The sequence below is a fragment of the Borostomias antarcticus genome (genome assembly GCF_949987555.1).
Source record: "Borostomias antarcticus genome assembly, chromosome: 23".
Taxonomy (NCBI): Eukaryota; Metazoa; Chordata; class Actinopteri; order Stomiiformes; family Stomiidae; genus Borostomias; species Borostomias antarcticus.
The window spans coordinates 18,213,863-18,229,526 of NC_140256.1; the positions used below are offsets into that span (position 1 = coordinate 18,213,863).

A 15,664-nucleotide genomic window follows, 5' to 3' on the forward strand; every position below is an offset into this window, starting at 1 on the left:
CTGAGGGAAATTTGTTCCCAGATGGTGATTTCTATTCACATACAACTGATGTTAGGTTACAGCATGCTAAGTATATTGTAATGTTGCAGCAACATTCCTGCAACAATTCTGTGTTAGTAGTTAGACTCTGTATTGGTAGTTAGACTGTGTGTTAGTAGCTAGACTCTGTGTTAGTAGCTAGACTCTGTGTTAGTAGTTAGACTCTGTGTTAGTAGTTAGACTGTGCTGCTACAAGCCTCCAGGCCTAATGAAGTGGGATACTCCTTGGAGCTGGGCCTAGTTATACTGTTAGTAGTTAGGCTGTGTTAGTAGTAAGATTCTATGTTAGTAGTTAGACACTGTATTAGTAGTTAGACTGTGTGTTAGTAGTTAGACTCTGTGTTAGTAGTTAGACTGTGTGTTAGTAGTTAGACTCTGTGTTAGTAGCTAGACTCTGTGTTAGTAGTTAGACTCTGTGTTAGTAGTTAGACTGTGCTGCTACAAGCCTCCAGGCCTAATGAAGTGGGATACTCCTTGGAGCTGGGCCTATATTCCCAATTTTTGCACAGGCTACCCAGACTACCGAAAATATCTCTTCTCATCAACAGGCTTGTGTGGGTGGAGCGTTTACTATAACATTAAGCTGGATTTGATTAGACTTGTGTTTGCTGTTATTGACCGTCGTGGGTTACAGTGTGTGCAAGTATAACAAAAGGGGGAAATAAGACTAATACGTTTTAACTGGTACATACAGTATATAGTTTATTCTATTTTATACTGCACACTTACTGTACATATAAGTGGCAAGAGGTCGGGGGCGGGGCCAGTTCCCGCGCCCCTGCGCCACGTCCGAGGCGTTGCGGACCAAGCAGTGCTGCCCGGTGTGGGAAGGCGACGGCTCCGCCTGCGGCGCCATGTCTGGGCGGGGCTTCTGCGCCGACGTGGAGGTGCTGGACGAGCCCCACGGGCTCCAGTACCCCCACCGCGGCCTGGACGACCGCAAGCGCTGGCCCCTGGTCTTCTACAACCGCACCTGCCGCTGCACGGGGAACTACGGGGGCGTGGCCTGCGAGGACTGCGACTTCGGCTTCTCGGGGCCGGGCTGCGGCGAGCGGACGGCGTCGGTGCGGAGGAACATCCTGAGCCTGTCGGCCGCAGAGCACCGCCGCTCCTACCTCAACCTGGCCAAGAACACGGTCAGCCCAGACTACGTCATCGCCACTGGGACGCGCGCCCAGATGGGCGTGGACGGCGAGCGGCCCCTGTTCGCCGACGTCAGCGTGTACGACCTGTTCGTGTGGATGCACTACTACGTGTCCCGTGACGCTCTGCTGGGCGGGGCCGGGAACGTGTGGGAGGACATCGACTTTGCCCACGAGGCCGCCGCCTTCCTGCCCTGGCACCGCGTCTACCTGCTGCAGTGGGAGCACCAGATACGCCGGCTGACCGGAGACCCCGCCTTCTCCATCCCCTACTGGGACTGGAGGGACGCCAGCGGCTGGAGGTGGAGCAGGTCCGCGACTACGAGACCGGCGCCATGGAGCGCAGCGCCAACATGAGCTTCAGAAACGCCCTGGAGGGTGAGACACGCACACACATGCACACACACACATGGACCGCAGCGTCAACATGAGCTTCAGAAACGCCCTGGGGCCTCATTTATCAAAGAGCGTGTAAATTCAGGTGTAAAAGAGGGCGTACGACGAAAACGAGAAAAGGGCGGACTGCCGCGTACGACGAGAATATTTACACGCTTTTCGGATCTATCAAACATGGCGTACACGCTGCTGCGCCGATTTCTCAATCTGAGCTAATTTACCTCTACTATTATGTTCCAGTGCCCAGGCAGCCGGTCGGCAGAACTCAGACCAGACCAGCTATGCCAGGTGCCAGAGCCGGAAGGCCTGCTCTGCCAGTTATCAATGCAGGTATGCATGCATGTTTGTGTTGGTGAAATGTCTATGCATATTTGCACACTGACATTTAACTCAGGACTTTTTGAAGACTAATTTACTAATCTCACTAATTTACTCATCTAATTTTACTCAGCAGTAGATGTTCATCACCCAGGCCCTTAGAGCTAAGGCGCTGTGAGCGATGGCCCTGTGAGCCAGGCCCTTCAGCCCATCTGACCTCCAGGCACAAGCAGCATCCATCGGAGATTAGCACCCCGGCCAGACCAGGTAAGGGTCTGACATGTCTACCTGTTTCATGACTAGTTGATTCTTCCCCTTATGCCAGAAGCCGTACGCCGCCAGCACCTAATTTCCTGCTAATCCCTTTTATCCTTTTTGGTTTTCAGTTAGTCTGTGATGCCATCGCCCGTGAGACCAACAGCTCCAGCAGTATTGCCCTCGACGTCTTTCTGGAGCCCCCCGCTTACCCCTCTGCCATCAAGCTCTGCATGTGCTGGTATGCAGAATTCTGTGAACTACTCCATGGTGCATGCAGGGATATACTTTGAGTTAAATTTCCATTATGTGACAGTACAATTACTTATAGTAATTGTTAACATCTGTGTTAATATCCAGATTGCCAGAGGATGGTGTATCAGCAGTTGTCCAGCTTGACCAGCATGCTCAGTGAGGTCATGCAGAGTCTGAGGGAGCTAGCACAGAGACTATCCGGGGAGTCTGATGAGGTTGCACGGGGAGCAGTACTGGATGCACTGGACCCTGCAAAAACGGAGGAGGTCTTGGAGGAGCAGCTGAAGGACAAGGAGCATCAAAGGAAGATGGTGAGTAACTTCAGGGCAGAACTTTGTTCCTTATTTTTGCAGGGAAGTGTTAAGGAAGTGTAAAAGTAAATGATTGTTTTTATGTTTTGCAGACATGATATCTGAGTTCCATTGGCGGCAAAGATCTGCCAGATGTGGTCCGGCGGGTGCTGTCAGCCATAGCGATACACAGAGTGTGGTGTGTCTACAGCGTCCATGGGAAGAGGGGGAAGAAGCCTCTAAAGAATATGACCCTCTACAATGTCATATTACGTAAGGGATTGTTCATATTTTCGCAAAATAATACATTGTCTGACATGCCATCATGCCATTTGCATTGAAACCATTCCCTTTTTGGTTAAAAGGTGCAGTTATGGCCTGTAAGCCAAGCACCACTGTGACGGAGGTATCAGCCCAGCTGCAGGAGACGCTGAAACATGCCCCTGCTCAATGCAAAAAGGCATGTGATGTCAGTCAGTTAATTTTCTCGTATCCAGTGACATGGCATGCTTCCAATGAAAGTATGCGACTTGCGTTTACAAACATTTCATTATGTCCTTAGGCATCTGCTCCAGCCCAGCTGACCTCCCCAGCCCAGCCCCTGACCGCAGCTCCAGCCCTAACCACAGTGGAGTATTCTGATGAGGATGACCTCTTCTGCCCAGACTCTCGATTCAGATGAGGGTGACCTCCAGCCTAGCCCGTCTCCCTAGACCTCCCTTCCCTGATGGATGGATGCCTTTTTTGGAAATTGTTTTTGTAAATTTTAACCTTTTTTTTGTGGGATACAACGGTCTGTTCCCGGTCTGCCTGCCACAGAATGCGCACTTTGTTTCATTTTTGTTTTTAGAACTTTTGCAATTGTCAGATAATAGGTTGCTAGCCAGAGCTTGTACATACTGTACTTTTTTTTTTTTTTCTGGCTATGCGTAATGTGACAGACCGTAAACCTCATCCTTGTAAATATGTATACTTTTAATCTGTTTTGCAATGTACTTTTGTTTACTAATAAAATGTTCTAAACTGTTAATGGTGTTCAGTCTCATAAGTGCTCAAAAATAACTGACCTGTTTGGCCGCTGCTACTAACGAGGGAGATGGAGCCGGAGCCCACGTAGCAGGTGCAGTAGTTCATGTTAACGTTAGCTAGTGTGTAACGTAGCAGGTGCAGTAGTTAATGTTAACGTTAGCTAGTGTGTAATGTGCATGGCTAGCATTGGCAAATTGCCTATTTCTTTTAGGTGGCCGGTTCAAGAAGCCAACTCGCTTACTAGGTATTGCATTCAGTCATTATAATTTAAACCTGTACTAAAAGAAAATGTGCTCTCTTTTTTCCTGTGGATGCATGCAATTAACGTTAGGTGGTGCGAGTCCCAGTCCCAAGGACAATGAATGTGAAACTGAGAGACAGACTGACCCCAGTCGTGATGATGATGAGGAGGAAACAGACCAGAAATATGACAGGTGCAATGTGAAGGCGTAGCCTACAGTATGCATTATATTTTAGTCTATTATAGGGCTATAGGGGTGTCCTATTGCCCAATTTATACCTCCTTGGTTCATGGCTGTGATCCATGGAGGTATAAATTGGGCTTATGTAACACTTGAGCATGGCTGGGCAGGGCAGACAATTAGCCTATATTGTGCATAAACATAGATGCATTAGGATAGAGGTATATGGTCTTATTTTAAGTTAGGCTAAATAATACGCATTTGTGGCCAATTCATTATTGCATTTATTTTATAGTCTGGAATTAAACAACGACTGCTGATTTTCTTATGCAGTTGATTCTGAGGACAGAGAGGCCGCTGCAGGGTCCAGCACTGTTGATCCTGATGATGACAGACAGACAGCAGGGTCCAGTACAGTTTGTCCTGAGGACAGAGAGACCACAGCAGGGTCCAGTACAGTTGGTCCTGAGGAGAGAGAGACCACAGCAGGGTCCAGTACAGTTTGTCCTGAGGACAGAGAGACCACAGCAGGGTCCAGTACAGTTGGTCCTGAGGACAGAGAGACCACAGCAGGGTCCAGTACAGTTGGTCCTGAGGACAGAGAGACCACAGCAGGGTCCAGTACAATTGGTCCTGAGGACAGAGAGACCACAGCAGGGTCCAGTACAGTCGGTCCTGAGGACAGAGAGACCACAGCAGGGTCCAGTACAGGGGAGCAAAAAGACAGTGAAATACAGACAGATGAAGTGAGCTTTGATTACTTTGCCCGGCCACAGGCTAAAGATCTAGACAGATTTTTTGCATACCACCCTCAACAACCCCAAAAGCAAACTGTTAAAAGTATCTACAACAAAGATGGAATCAATAGAAAGTGGCTTGTGAGAAATCCAACTCACTCTACTGTACAGTATGTTTAGCGTATGCAAAGCCATCTCCAAATGACAGTGCATTCATCAAAGGAGGAATGACAGCTTGGCGGCATGTACACCAAAGAATAGAAGAGCACGAAAGAAACCAAGTCCACAGAGACAGTGCAGAGGCATATTTTATGAAGGCTAATAAAGCAGATGTAGCAAGTCTACTCAGTGGCAAACAAATCGCTCTACAGAGACCAGATCAGAAAGAAACGGCAAGTCATGGAGCGCGTTGTAGAAGTAGTCAAAGTCATTGGAAAGCGTGGTCTAAGCGTTAGAGGCAAACAATTTAAAGCTGCATACACATGGGAGAACAGTGCTGTTGACCATGGCAACTTCTTGGAATTAGTCATCATGCTCAGCAAATATGATGTGTGCCTGCAGGAACATGTTACCCATAGGGTTGGGCATCGTTTGGATTTTAACGATTCCGATTCTTCTTTTCGATTCCGGTTCTTAACGATTCTCGATTCTGATTCTTTGATGGGTGGGGTCAAAACAGGCTGCACGCTTATTTCACAGAAGAAACATTTATTTGTAATAATCTTTTAAAAACAAGTCATTCAAAATTAATTTCATACAGTTGAACCTGTGAATTCACAGTTTAATTTGGTGTGTGTGACAGTGAATCTGTGTGTGAAAGAGTGAATAGGGATGCGTCAGCTGTGTGTGTGTGTGTGTGACCCTTCTCTCTACCCACAACCACCCTCTCTCTACCCACAACTCCCCTCTCCAATCCTGCCAATCCCTTGAGACAACCTGCATCTCCCAGAATGGGAGAATCTTTTCAAAACCTCCACACCCCCTCCCTCTCCTCTCCCTCCATCCCTCTTCTCTCCTTGCGTCCCTCCACCTTCTCCTCTCCCTTCATCCCTCTCCATCCTCTCCTCTCCCTTCATCCTTCCTCCCTGTCCTCCTCTCCCTGCATCCCTCCATCCTCTCCCTCCTCCCTCCCTCTCCTCCTCTCCCTCCATCCCTCCCACTCCTCCCTCACCTCTCCCTTCATCCTTCCTCCCTGTCCTCCTCTCCTCTCCCTGCATCCCTCCATCCTCTCTCTCTTCCCTCACCTCTCCTTCTCCATCCCACCATCCTCTCCTCTCCCTCCATCCCTCCCCTCTCATCCATCCCTCTCCTCCTCTCCTTTCATCCCTCCATCCTCTCCTCCTTTCCTCTCCCTCCTCCCTCCCTCTCCCTCCATCCCTCCCTCTCCTCCTCCATCCTCTTCTCCTTTCCTCTCCCTCCATCCCTCCTTCTCCTCCTCTCCCTCACCTCTCCATCCATCCCTCCTCCCTCCCTCTCCTCCATCCCTCCTTCTCCTCCTCCCCCTCTTCCCTCACCTCTCCCTCCATCCCACAGTGGTACACACACACAGTGGTACTTAAACATACTGAGCTCCCACTGACAGGCTGACCTGGTGTAGAATATCCAAAGAGCAAATATACAAAACACACCCTAGTCCAGGCTAGCAGGTATAAACACTCCCTAAATTAAAAACAGTTCTTGTTGAGAAAAATAAGCATATCTGCCTTCTCAGGCGGTAGGCGCGAGCGTTCAGCACAGATCCCGCAGTGGAGAACACTCGTTCACTAGGAGTAGAGGAGGCCTGGACACACAGATATGAAAAGGCCATGTCACGTCGTGGATTAGCACTAGCAGCAGTATGCCAGGCTGGCTACTAGCAATCTGCGGACGTTCATCTACGAAAAAATACATTACAGTATTTGCATTTGACACCGTTTTTTACCAGTTCGGTCTAGTATAATTTGTTTGCTGTCTCGCTGTTGACAATAAGACAAACGTTAGTGCTATTTAATTTTCACTTACCCGATTGCGACGAGGTGCTGGCCGTTGGCTCGTTAGGGTTGACTGAGGACGAGGCGGGAGAGACGGAGGGAGACCGGCGCAACGCATCAAAGATGGTACATTCGTTGATTTTTATGCCATGCAAGCGCAGGTGTTTCATCAGATTAGTTGTGCTAACTCCCTTGCACAAAATAAACTTCTCACAGGTGTTGCACTGGGCCGACTCCTCATTCCTCTGAGGTAAATAAAGCCACACTTTTGAACGCCGCGGCTTGCTGTGGCTCATGATGGCGGCGCGTGCCAACTAAAGCCAACGGCTCTACATTCAAATCAACTAAAGCCAACGGCTCTACATTCAAATCAACTAAAGCCAACGGCTCTACATTCAAATCAACTAAAGCCAACGGCTCTACATTCAAATCAACTAAAGCCAACGGCTCTACATTCAAATCAACTAAAGCCAACGGCTCTACATTCAAATCAACTAAAGCCAACGGCTCTACATTCAAATCAACTAAAGCCAACGGCTCTACATTCAAATCAACTAAAGCCAACGGCTCTACATTCAAATCAACTAAAGCCAACGGCTCTACATTCAAATCAACTAAAGCAAACGGCTCTACATTCAAATCAACTAAAGCAAACGGCTCTACATTCAAATCAACTAAAGCCAACGGCTCTACATTCAAATCCACTAAAGCCAACGGCTCTACATTCAAATCAACTAAAGCCAACGGCTCTACATTCAAATCGCAAATACGGAAACTACTTCTTCTTCGTTGGTTTTTCTGGCGGACTGCAAACCAAAGGCAAACGCGCAAGCCACTAACACGGAAACTGAAATTAGCGCAAGTGAAATTTGTTTAGGAACCGATAAGCAGAATCGAAATTAAAATATATAAACGATTCCTTTGGAATCGGAATTTTAGAACCGGTTCCAATTTGGTCCCGGTTCTCGATGCCCAACCCTAGTTACCCAGTGTGTAGAAAAAAGCAGGAAGCTGCATGAGACGGGAGCTAAAGGCAGAGGGTCCTTTGTCACTCTGCTCTCCAAAATTACAGTGAACAAAGTGATCAGTGTTATCAGTCACTTAATCCAAGAAAGCATTTCTAGGGAAGTAAAGGAGGCAGGCATGTTTTCTGTCCAGATCGACACCACACAGGATGTTACGGCCACAGACCAGTGTGCTATTATCAGGTACGTGACAGATGTGGTCCACGAGAGGCTCATTGCTGTGGTTGACTGTCAGGCATCAACTGGACAATATTTTATAGAGCTACTGAAGAAAACTTTGTCAAAGGGGGATATTGATCTTCAGAATTGTGTGGGGAACTCAACCGATGGGGCAGCAAACATGCAGGGCCAGTACAAGGGTGTTCTCCACCTTGCTCTCTGCAGAGAGTCCCAACCAAGTGCATATCTGGTTCTACGCACATGTCCTGAACCTTGTGCTAGTATGATGAAAGAGCCACTGCTGGAAGACTGCAGGCTGAACTGTCAAGCCTAGCCAACCATTGGAAAAGACTTAAAATGCCCCAGTTGAATGCAGACAATGTCAGGACAACCAGTGGGGAGGATGAAAGAGAAGAAGATGACCTGGAGCTAGAGAACAAGAGTTGCAACTCCTGTAAAAACTGTCCAGTTTGTGTGTATCGTATCTTGTCACAGTACAACTTGCTGACTGATGCCTATCATGTCATTGGATTGGGCTACAAGTTCCTCCTAACATTGTCATTCAGTCAAGTCGCCTGTGAGAGGACCTTCTCAACTCTAAAATATGTGAAGAATCGACTGAGGAGCACCCTGACCCAGGAGCATCTGGAGGCATTCATGCTCATGTGCACAGAGAAGGAGATTCTAATGGCTCTGGACACTGATGGAGTGATTGACAGGGTCGCAGAGACAAGTGGCCAGCTGCGACGCCTGCTGGTGATGTAAGGTAGGACACCCTCTATTTATTTTGGGTTTCTGAGAAGGTATAAGCCTGTATGCCTTCAAGTTGGTTGTTTTAATCTTCTGAATATTAGTATTGAATTGACTGATGTATTTGTATAATAATTAGTGAGTGTTTTTGTATAGTGTGTCGAAGCATATAGAGGATGATAGGTAGATACGCGCGGGCCAGTGTGCGGGCCGGTGCCAGATTGTGGGCCAGTGTGTGGGCCGGTGCGCCTGAATGTCCCGGGCTGAATTTGGGCCCCCTCTCTGGTGACTCTGTTCTCTGGTGACTCTGCTCTCTGGTGACTCTGCTCTCTGGTGACTCTGTTCTCTGGTGACTGCTCTCTGGTGACTCTGCTCTCTGGTGACTGTTCTCTGGTGACTGTTCTCTGGTGACTCTGTTCTCTGGTGACTCTGTTCTCTGGTGACTCTGTTCTCTGGTGACTCTGTTCTCTGGTGACTGCTCTCTGGTGACTCTGTTCTCTGGTGACTCTGCTCTCTGGTGACTCTGCTCTCTGGTGACTCTGTTCTCTGGTGACTCTGGTGACTCTGCTCTCTGGTGACTCTGCTCTCTGGTGACTCTGCTCTCTGGTGACTCTGGTGACTCTGCTCTCTGGTGACTCTGTTCTCTGGTGACTCTGTTCTCTGGTGACTCTGTTCTCTGGTGACTCTGTTCTCTGGTGACTCTGCTCTCTGGTGACTCTGTTCTCTGGTGACTGTTCTCTGGTGACTCTGCTCTCTGGTGACTCTGTTCTCTGGTGACTCTGTTCTCTGGTGACTCTGCTCTCTGGTGACTCTGCTCTCTGGTGACTCTGCTCTCTGGTGACTGTTCTCTGGTGACTCTGTTCTCTGGTGACTCTGCTCTCTGGTGACTCTGGTGACTGCTCTCTGGTGACTCTGTTCTCTGGTGACTCTGTTCTCTGGTGACTCTGTTCTCTGGTGACTCTGCTCTCTGGTGACTGTTCTCTGGTGACTCTGCTCTCTGGTGACTCTGGTGACTCTGTTCTCTGGTGACTCTGCTCTCTGGTGACTCTGCTCTCTGGTGACTCTGCTCTCTGGTGACTGTTCTCTGGTGACTCTGTTCTCTGGTGACTGTTCTCTGGTGACTCTGCTCTCTGGTGACTCTGGTGACTCTGTTCTCTGGTGACTGTTCTCTGGTGACTCTGCTCTCTGGTGACTCTGGTGACTCTGTTCTCTGGTGACTGTTCTCTGGTGACTCTGTTCTCTGGTGACTGTGCTCTCTGGTGACTCTGTTCTCTGGTGACTCTGTTCTCTGGTGACTCTGCTCTCTGGTGACTCTGTTCTCTGGTGACTCTGCTCTCTGGTGACTCTGCTCTCTGGTGACTCTGTTCTCTGGTGACTCTGTTCTCTGGTGACTGCTCTCTGGTGACTCTGCTCTCTGTTGACTCTGCTCTCTTATGACTCTGGTGACTCTGTTCTCTGGTGACTCTGTTCTCTGGTGACTCTGCTCTCTGGTGACTCTGGTGACTCTGTTCTCTGGTGACTGTTCTCTGGTGACTCTGCTCTCTGGTGACTCTGCTCTCTGGTGACTCTGGTGACTCTGTTCTCTGGTGACTGTTCTCTGGTGACTGTTCTCTGGTGACTCTGCTCTCTGGTGACTCTGTTCTCTGGTGACTCTGTTCTCTGGTGACTCTGTTCTCTAGTGACTCTGCTCTCTGGTGACTCTGTTCTCTAGTGACTCTGCTCTCTTGTGACTCTGTTCTCTGGTGACTCTGTTCTGAACACGTCACGTCGTTCATAAGTCGCGGCCGCGTGCTAAAGACGCACATGATGACGTGGGCAAGAACTTCCGTAATAAACGTACTTGGCTGAGACTTGATCTACACGTGAGCAGCAAGTACCGTCATAGACTGACTTGGCTGAGACTAGATCTACAGGTATTTATATGACTTGGTCTGCATGTCTTTTTTGCACGGTGCAGATTTGGTCACTTACTTACTAAACCCTGACCAATGGCTATATTTAGCATTTGCAGTACAAAATGAATTAATGCTACAGTATATGGGTATATGGCAGCAAGCATTATGATACAAACTAAGATGAGACTGAACACCATTAACAGTTTAGAACATTTTATTAGGCAAACAAAAGAACATTGCAAAACAAATTAAAAGTATACATATTTACAAGGATGAGGTTTACACATTACGCATAACCAGAAAAAAAAAAAGTATGTACAAGCTCTGGCTAGCAACCCATTATCTGACAATTGCAAAAGTTCTAAAAACAAAAATGAAACAAAGTGCGCATTCTGTGGCAGGCAGACCGGGAACAGACCGTTGTATCCCACAAAAAAAAGGCTAAAATTTACAAAAACTATTTATAAAAAAGGCATCCATCCTGACGGGCAGGGAAGGGAGGTCTAGGGAGACGGGCTGGGCTGGAGGTCACCCACATCTGAATCAAGGGTCTGGGCAGAAGAGGTCATCCTCATCAGAATAATCTGCTGTAGTCAGACGGGCTACGGTCAGGGCTGGAGCTACGGTCAGGGCTGGAGCTACGGTCAGGGCTGGAGCTGCGGTCAGGGCTGGAGCTGCGGTCTGGGGCTGGAGCTGCGGTCTTGGGCTGGAGCTGCGGTCTGGGGCTGGAGCTGCGGTCTGGGGCTGCGGAGGTCAGCTGGGCTGGAGCAGATGCCTAAGGACATAATGAAATGGCTGTAAGTCGCATAGTAAAAAGTAATCATTTACTTTACACTTCCCTGCAAAAATAAGGAACAATGTTCTGCCCTGCAGTTACTCACCATCTTCCTTTGATGCTCCTTGTCCTTCAGCTGATCCTTCAAGACCACCTCTGTTTTTGCAGGGTCCAGTGCATCCAGTACTGCTCCCCGTGCAACCCCATCAGACTCCCCGGATAGTCTCTGCGCTAGCTCCCTCAGACTCTGCATGAGCTCAAGAGCATGCTGGTCAAGATGGACAACTGCTGATACACCATCCTCTGGAAATCTGGATATTAACACAGATGTGGCTATAAGTAATTGTACTGTCACATAATGGAAATTTAACTCAAAGTATTTCCCTGCATTCAACATGAAGTAGTTCACAAAATTCTGCATACCAGCACATGCAGAGCTTGATGGCAGAGGGGTAAGCGGGGGGCTCCGGAAAGACGTGGAGGGCAATACTGCTGGAGCTGTTGGTCTCACAGGCATGAATCAATGAAGCATGCATCACAGACTAACTGAAAACCAAAAAGGATAAAGGGATTAGCAGGAAACTAGGTGCTGGCGGCGTAGGGCTTCTGGCATAAGGGGAAGAATCAACTAGTCATGAAACAGGTAGACATGTCAGACCCTTACCTGGTCTGGCCGGGGTGCTAATCTCCGATGGATGCTGCTTGTGCCTGGAGGTCAGATGGGCTGAAGGGCCTGGCTCACAGGGCCATCGCTCACAGCGCCTTAGCTCTAAGGGCCTGGGTGATGAACATCTACTGCTAAGTAAAGTGAGATGAGTAGATTAGTGAGATTAGTAAATTAGTCTTCAAAAAGTCCTGAGTTAACTGTCAGTGTGAAAATATGCATAGACATTTCACCAACACAAACATGCATGCATACCTGCATTGATAACTGGCAGAGCAGGCCTTCCGGCTCTGGCATCTGGCATAGCTGGTCTGGTCTGAGTTCTGGTGACCGGCTGCCTGGGCACTGGAACATATAGTAGAGGTAAATTAGCTCAGATTAACAACTCAAGTAGTACTCTTTTGGGACTGTTGAATGCACTTTATTATATTACCTTCGTCACTGGAGTCAGCGCGTGTTGCGCTGTCTTTATTATATTATTATCTGCTCTCTGGTGACTCTGTTCTCTGGTGACTCTGTTCTCTGGTGACTCTGCTCTCTGGTGACTGTTCTCTGGTGACTCTGCTCTCTGGTGACTCTGCTCTCTGGTGACTCTGCTCTCTGGTGACTCTGTTCTCTGGTGACTGCTCTCTGGTGACTGTTCTCTGGTGACTCTGTTCTCTGGTGACGGCTCTCTGGTGACTCTGCTCTCTGGTGACTCTGTTCTCTGGTGACTCTGTTCTCTGGTGACTGCTCTCTGGTGACTCTGCTCTCTGTTGACTCTGGTGACTCTGTTCTCTGGTGACTGTTCTCTGGTGACTCTGTTCTCTGGTGACTCTGGTGACTCTGCTGTCTGGTGACTCTGCTCTCTAGTGACTCTGTTCTTTGGTGACTCTGCTGTCTGGTGACTCTGCTCTCTGGTGACTGTTCTCTGGTGACTCTGTTCTCTGGTGACTCTGCTCTCTGGTGACTCTGCTCTCTGGTGACTCTCCTCTCTGGTGACTCTGTTCTAGGGCTGCACGATTATGACAAAAGATAATAATTGCGATTATTTGCTTCAAAATGGTAATTGCGATTAATAATTGCGATTAATATTTAATATATAATATTAATATATAATAACCAAAATGCTCCCAAATCACGGACGTTGATCCCTTTCTTGCTATTAACTCACCTCGTTTTCTCTCATTTTTTCACTACTCACGGCTGCAGGTACTCTTGTGTCACTTGTCTTGACCTACTGCTATCTGTCTTCTCAGTGAAATTGCTGTGCACAGCGCACTCAGCGGGAACGCATGTGATTGGTCAGACAGCAGAAGCGCCTGTGATTCGTCCGTGTAGTCCTAGCACACTCAATTCAAAGCAAAATTATTCATCACATTAATTGTGGCCTTTTGCGATTAGTTAATTGCAGAGGTCATAATCGCGATTTCGATTAATTCACGATTAATTGTGCAGCCCTACTCTGTTCTCTGGTGACTCTGCTCTCTGGTGACTCTGCTCTCTGGTGACTCTGCTCTCTGGTGACTCTGCTCTCTGGTGACTCTGCTCTCTGGTGACTCTGTTCTCTGGTGACTCTGCTCTCTGGTGACTCTGGTGACTCTGCTCTCTGGTGACTGCTCTCTGGTGACTCTGTTCTCTGGTGACGGCTCTCTGGTGACTCTGCTCTCTGGTGATTCTGGTGACTCTGTTCTCTGGTGACTCTGTTCTCTGGTGACTCTGTTCTCTGGTGACTCTGTTCTCTGGTGACTCTGCTCTCTGGTGACTCTGTTGTCTGGTGACTCTGGTGACTGTTCTCTGGTGACTGTTCTCTGGTGACTCTGTTCTCTGGTGACTCTGTTCTCTGGTGACTCTTTTCTCTGGTGACTCTGTTCTCTGGTGACTCTGTTCTCTGGTGACTCTCTTCTCTGGTGACTCTGTTCTCTGGTGACTCTGCTCTCTGGTGACTCTGTTCTCTGGTCACTGCTCTCTGGTGACTGCTCTCTGGTGACTCTGCTCTCTGGTGACTCTGGTGACTGTTCTCTAGTGACTCTGTTCTCTGGTGACTGTTCTCTGGTGACTGCTCTCTGGTGACTGTTCTCTGGTGACTCTGCTCTCTGGTGACTCTGCTCTCTGGTGACTCTGTTCTCTGGTGACTCTGCTCTCTGGTGACTGTTCTCTGGTGACTGTTCTCTGGTGACTGTTCTCTGGTGACTCTGTTCTCTGGTGACTGTTCTCTGGTGACTGTTCTCTGGTGACTCTGCTCTCTGGTGACTCTACTCTCTGGTTACACTGCTCTCTGGTGACTGCTCTCTGGTGACACTGCTCTCTGGTGACTGTTCTCTGGTGACTCTGTTCTCTGGTGACTCTGCTCTCTGGTGACTCTGTTCTCTGGTGACTCTGTTCTCTGGTGACTCTGTTCTCTGGTGACTCTGTTCTCTGGTGACTCTGTTCTCTGGTGACTCTGCTCTCTGGTGACTGCTCTCTGGTGACACTGCTCTCTGGTGACTCTGTTCTCTGGTGACTGTTCTCTGGTGACTCTGTTCTCTGGTGACTGTTCTCTGGTGACTGTTCTCTGGTGACTCTGCTCTCTGGTGACTCTACTCTCTGGTGACACTGCTCTCTGGTGACTGCTCTCTGGTGACACTGCTCTCTGGTGACTGTTCTCTGGTGACTGTTCTCTGGTGACTCTGCTCTCTGGTGACTCTGTTCTCTGGTGACTCTGTTCTCTGGTGACTCTGTTCTCTGGTGACTCTGTTCTCTGGTGACTCTGCTCTCTGGTGACTGCTCTCTGGTGACACTGCTCTCTGGTGACTCTGTTCTCTGGTAACTCTGTTCTCTGGTGACTCTGTTCTCTGGTGACTGTTCTCTGGTGACTGTTCTCTGGTGACTCTGTTCTCTGGTGACTCTGTTCTCTGGTGACTCTGCTCTCTGGTGACTCTGTTCTCTGGTGACTTTGCTCTCTGGTGACTCTGTTCTCTGGTAACTCTGTTCTCTGGTGACTCTGTTCTCTGGTGACTCTGTTCTCTGGTGACTGTTCTCTGGTGACTGTTCTCTGGTGACTCTGTTCTCTGGTGACTCTGTTCTCTGGTGACTCTGTTCTCTGGTGACTCTGTTCTCTGGTGACTGCTCTCTGGTGACTGTTCTCTGGTAACTCTGTTCTCTGGTAACTCTGTTCTCTGGTGACTCTGCTCTCTGGTGACTCTGGTGACTCTGGTGACTCTGCTCTCTGGTGACTCTGCTCTCTGGTGACTGTTCTCTGGTGACTGTTCTCTGGTGACTCTGTTCTCTGGTGACTCTGTTCTCTGGTGACTCTGCTCTCTGGTGACTCTGTTCTCTGGTGACTCTGCTCTCTGGTGACTCTGTTCTCTGGTGACTCTGTTCTCTGGTGACTCTGTTCTCTGGTGACTCTGCTCTCTGGTGACTGTTCTCTGGTGACTCTGCTCTCTGGTGACTGTTCTCTGGTGACTGTTCTCTGGTGACTCTGCTCTCTGGTGATTCTGTTCTCTGGTGACTGTTCTCTGGTGACTGTTCTCTGGTGACTCTGCTCTCCGGTGACTCTGTTCCCTGGTGACTCTGCTCTCT

The 15,664-nt window shown here is 48.8% G+C and overlaps 1 protein-coding gene across 1 annotated transcript in view; it reads left to right on the forward strand.

Annotated features, from left to right (window-relative positions):
• Positions 1-496: 496 nt before the first annotated feature.
• The window catches only part of LOC311324437 (tyrosinase-like), a gene marked incomplete at both ends in the record, with an annotated part of 32,791 nt that continues 17,623 nt past the window's right edge, over positions 497-15,664 (forward strand). Inside the window, 2 exons of the mRNA XM_084456891.1 lie at positions 497-501; positions 788-1,483. Coding sequence (XP_084313017.1) covers positions 497-501; positions 788-1,483 — 701 coding nt within the window. The remainder of the gene's footprint in view (positions 502-787; positions 1,484-15,664) is intronic.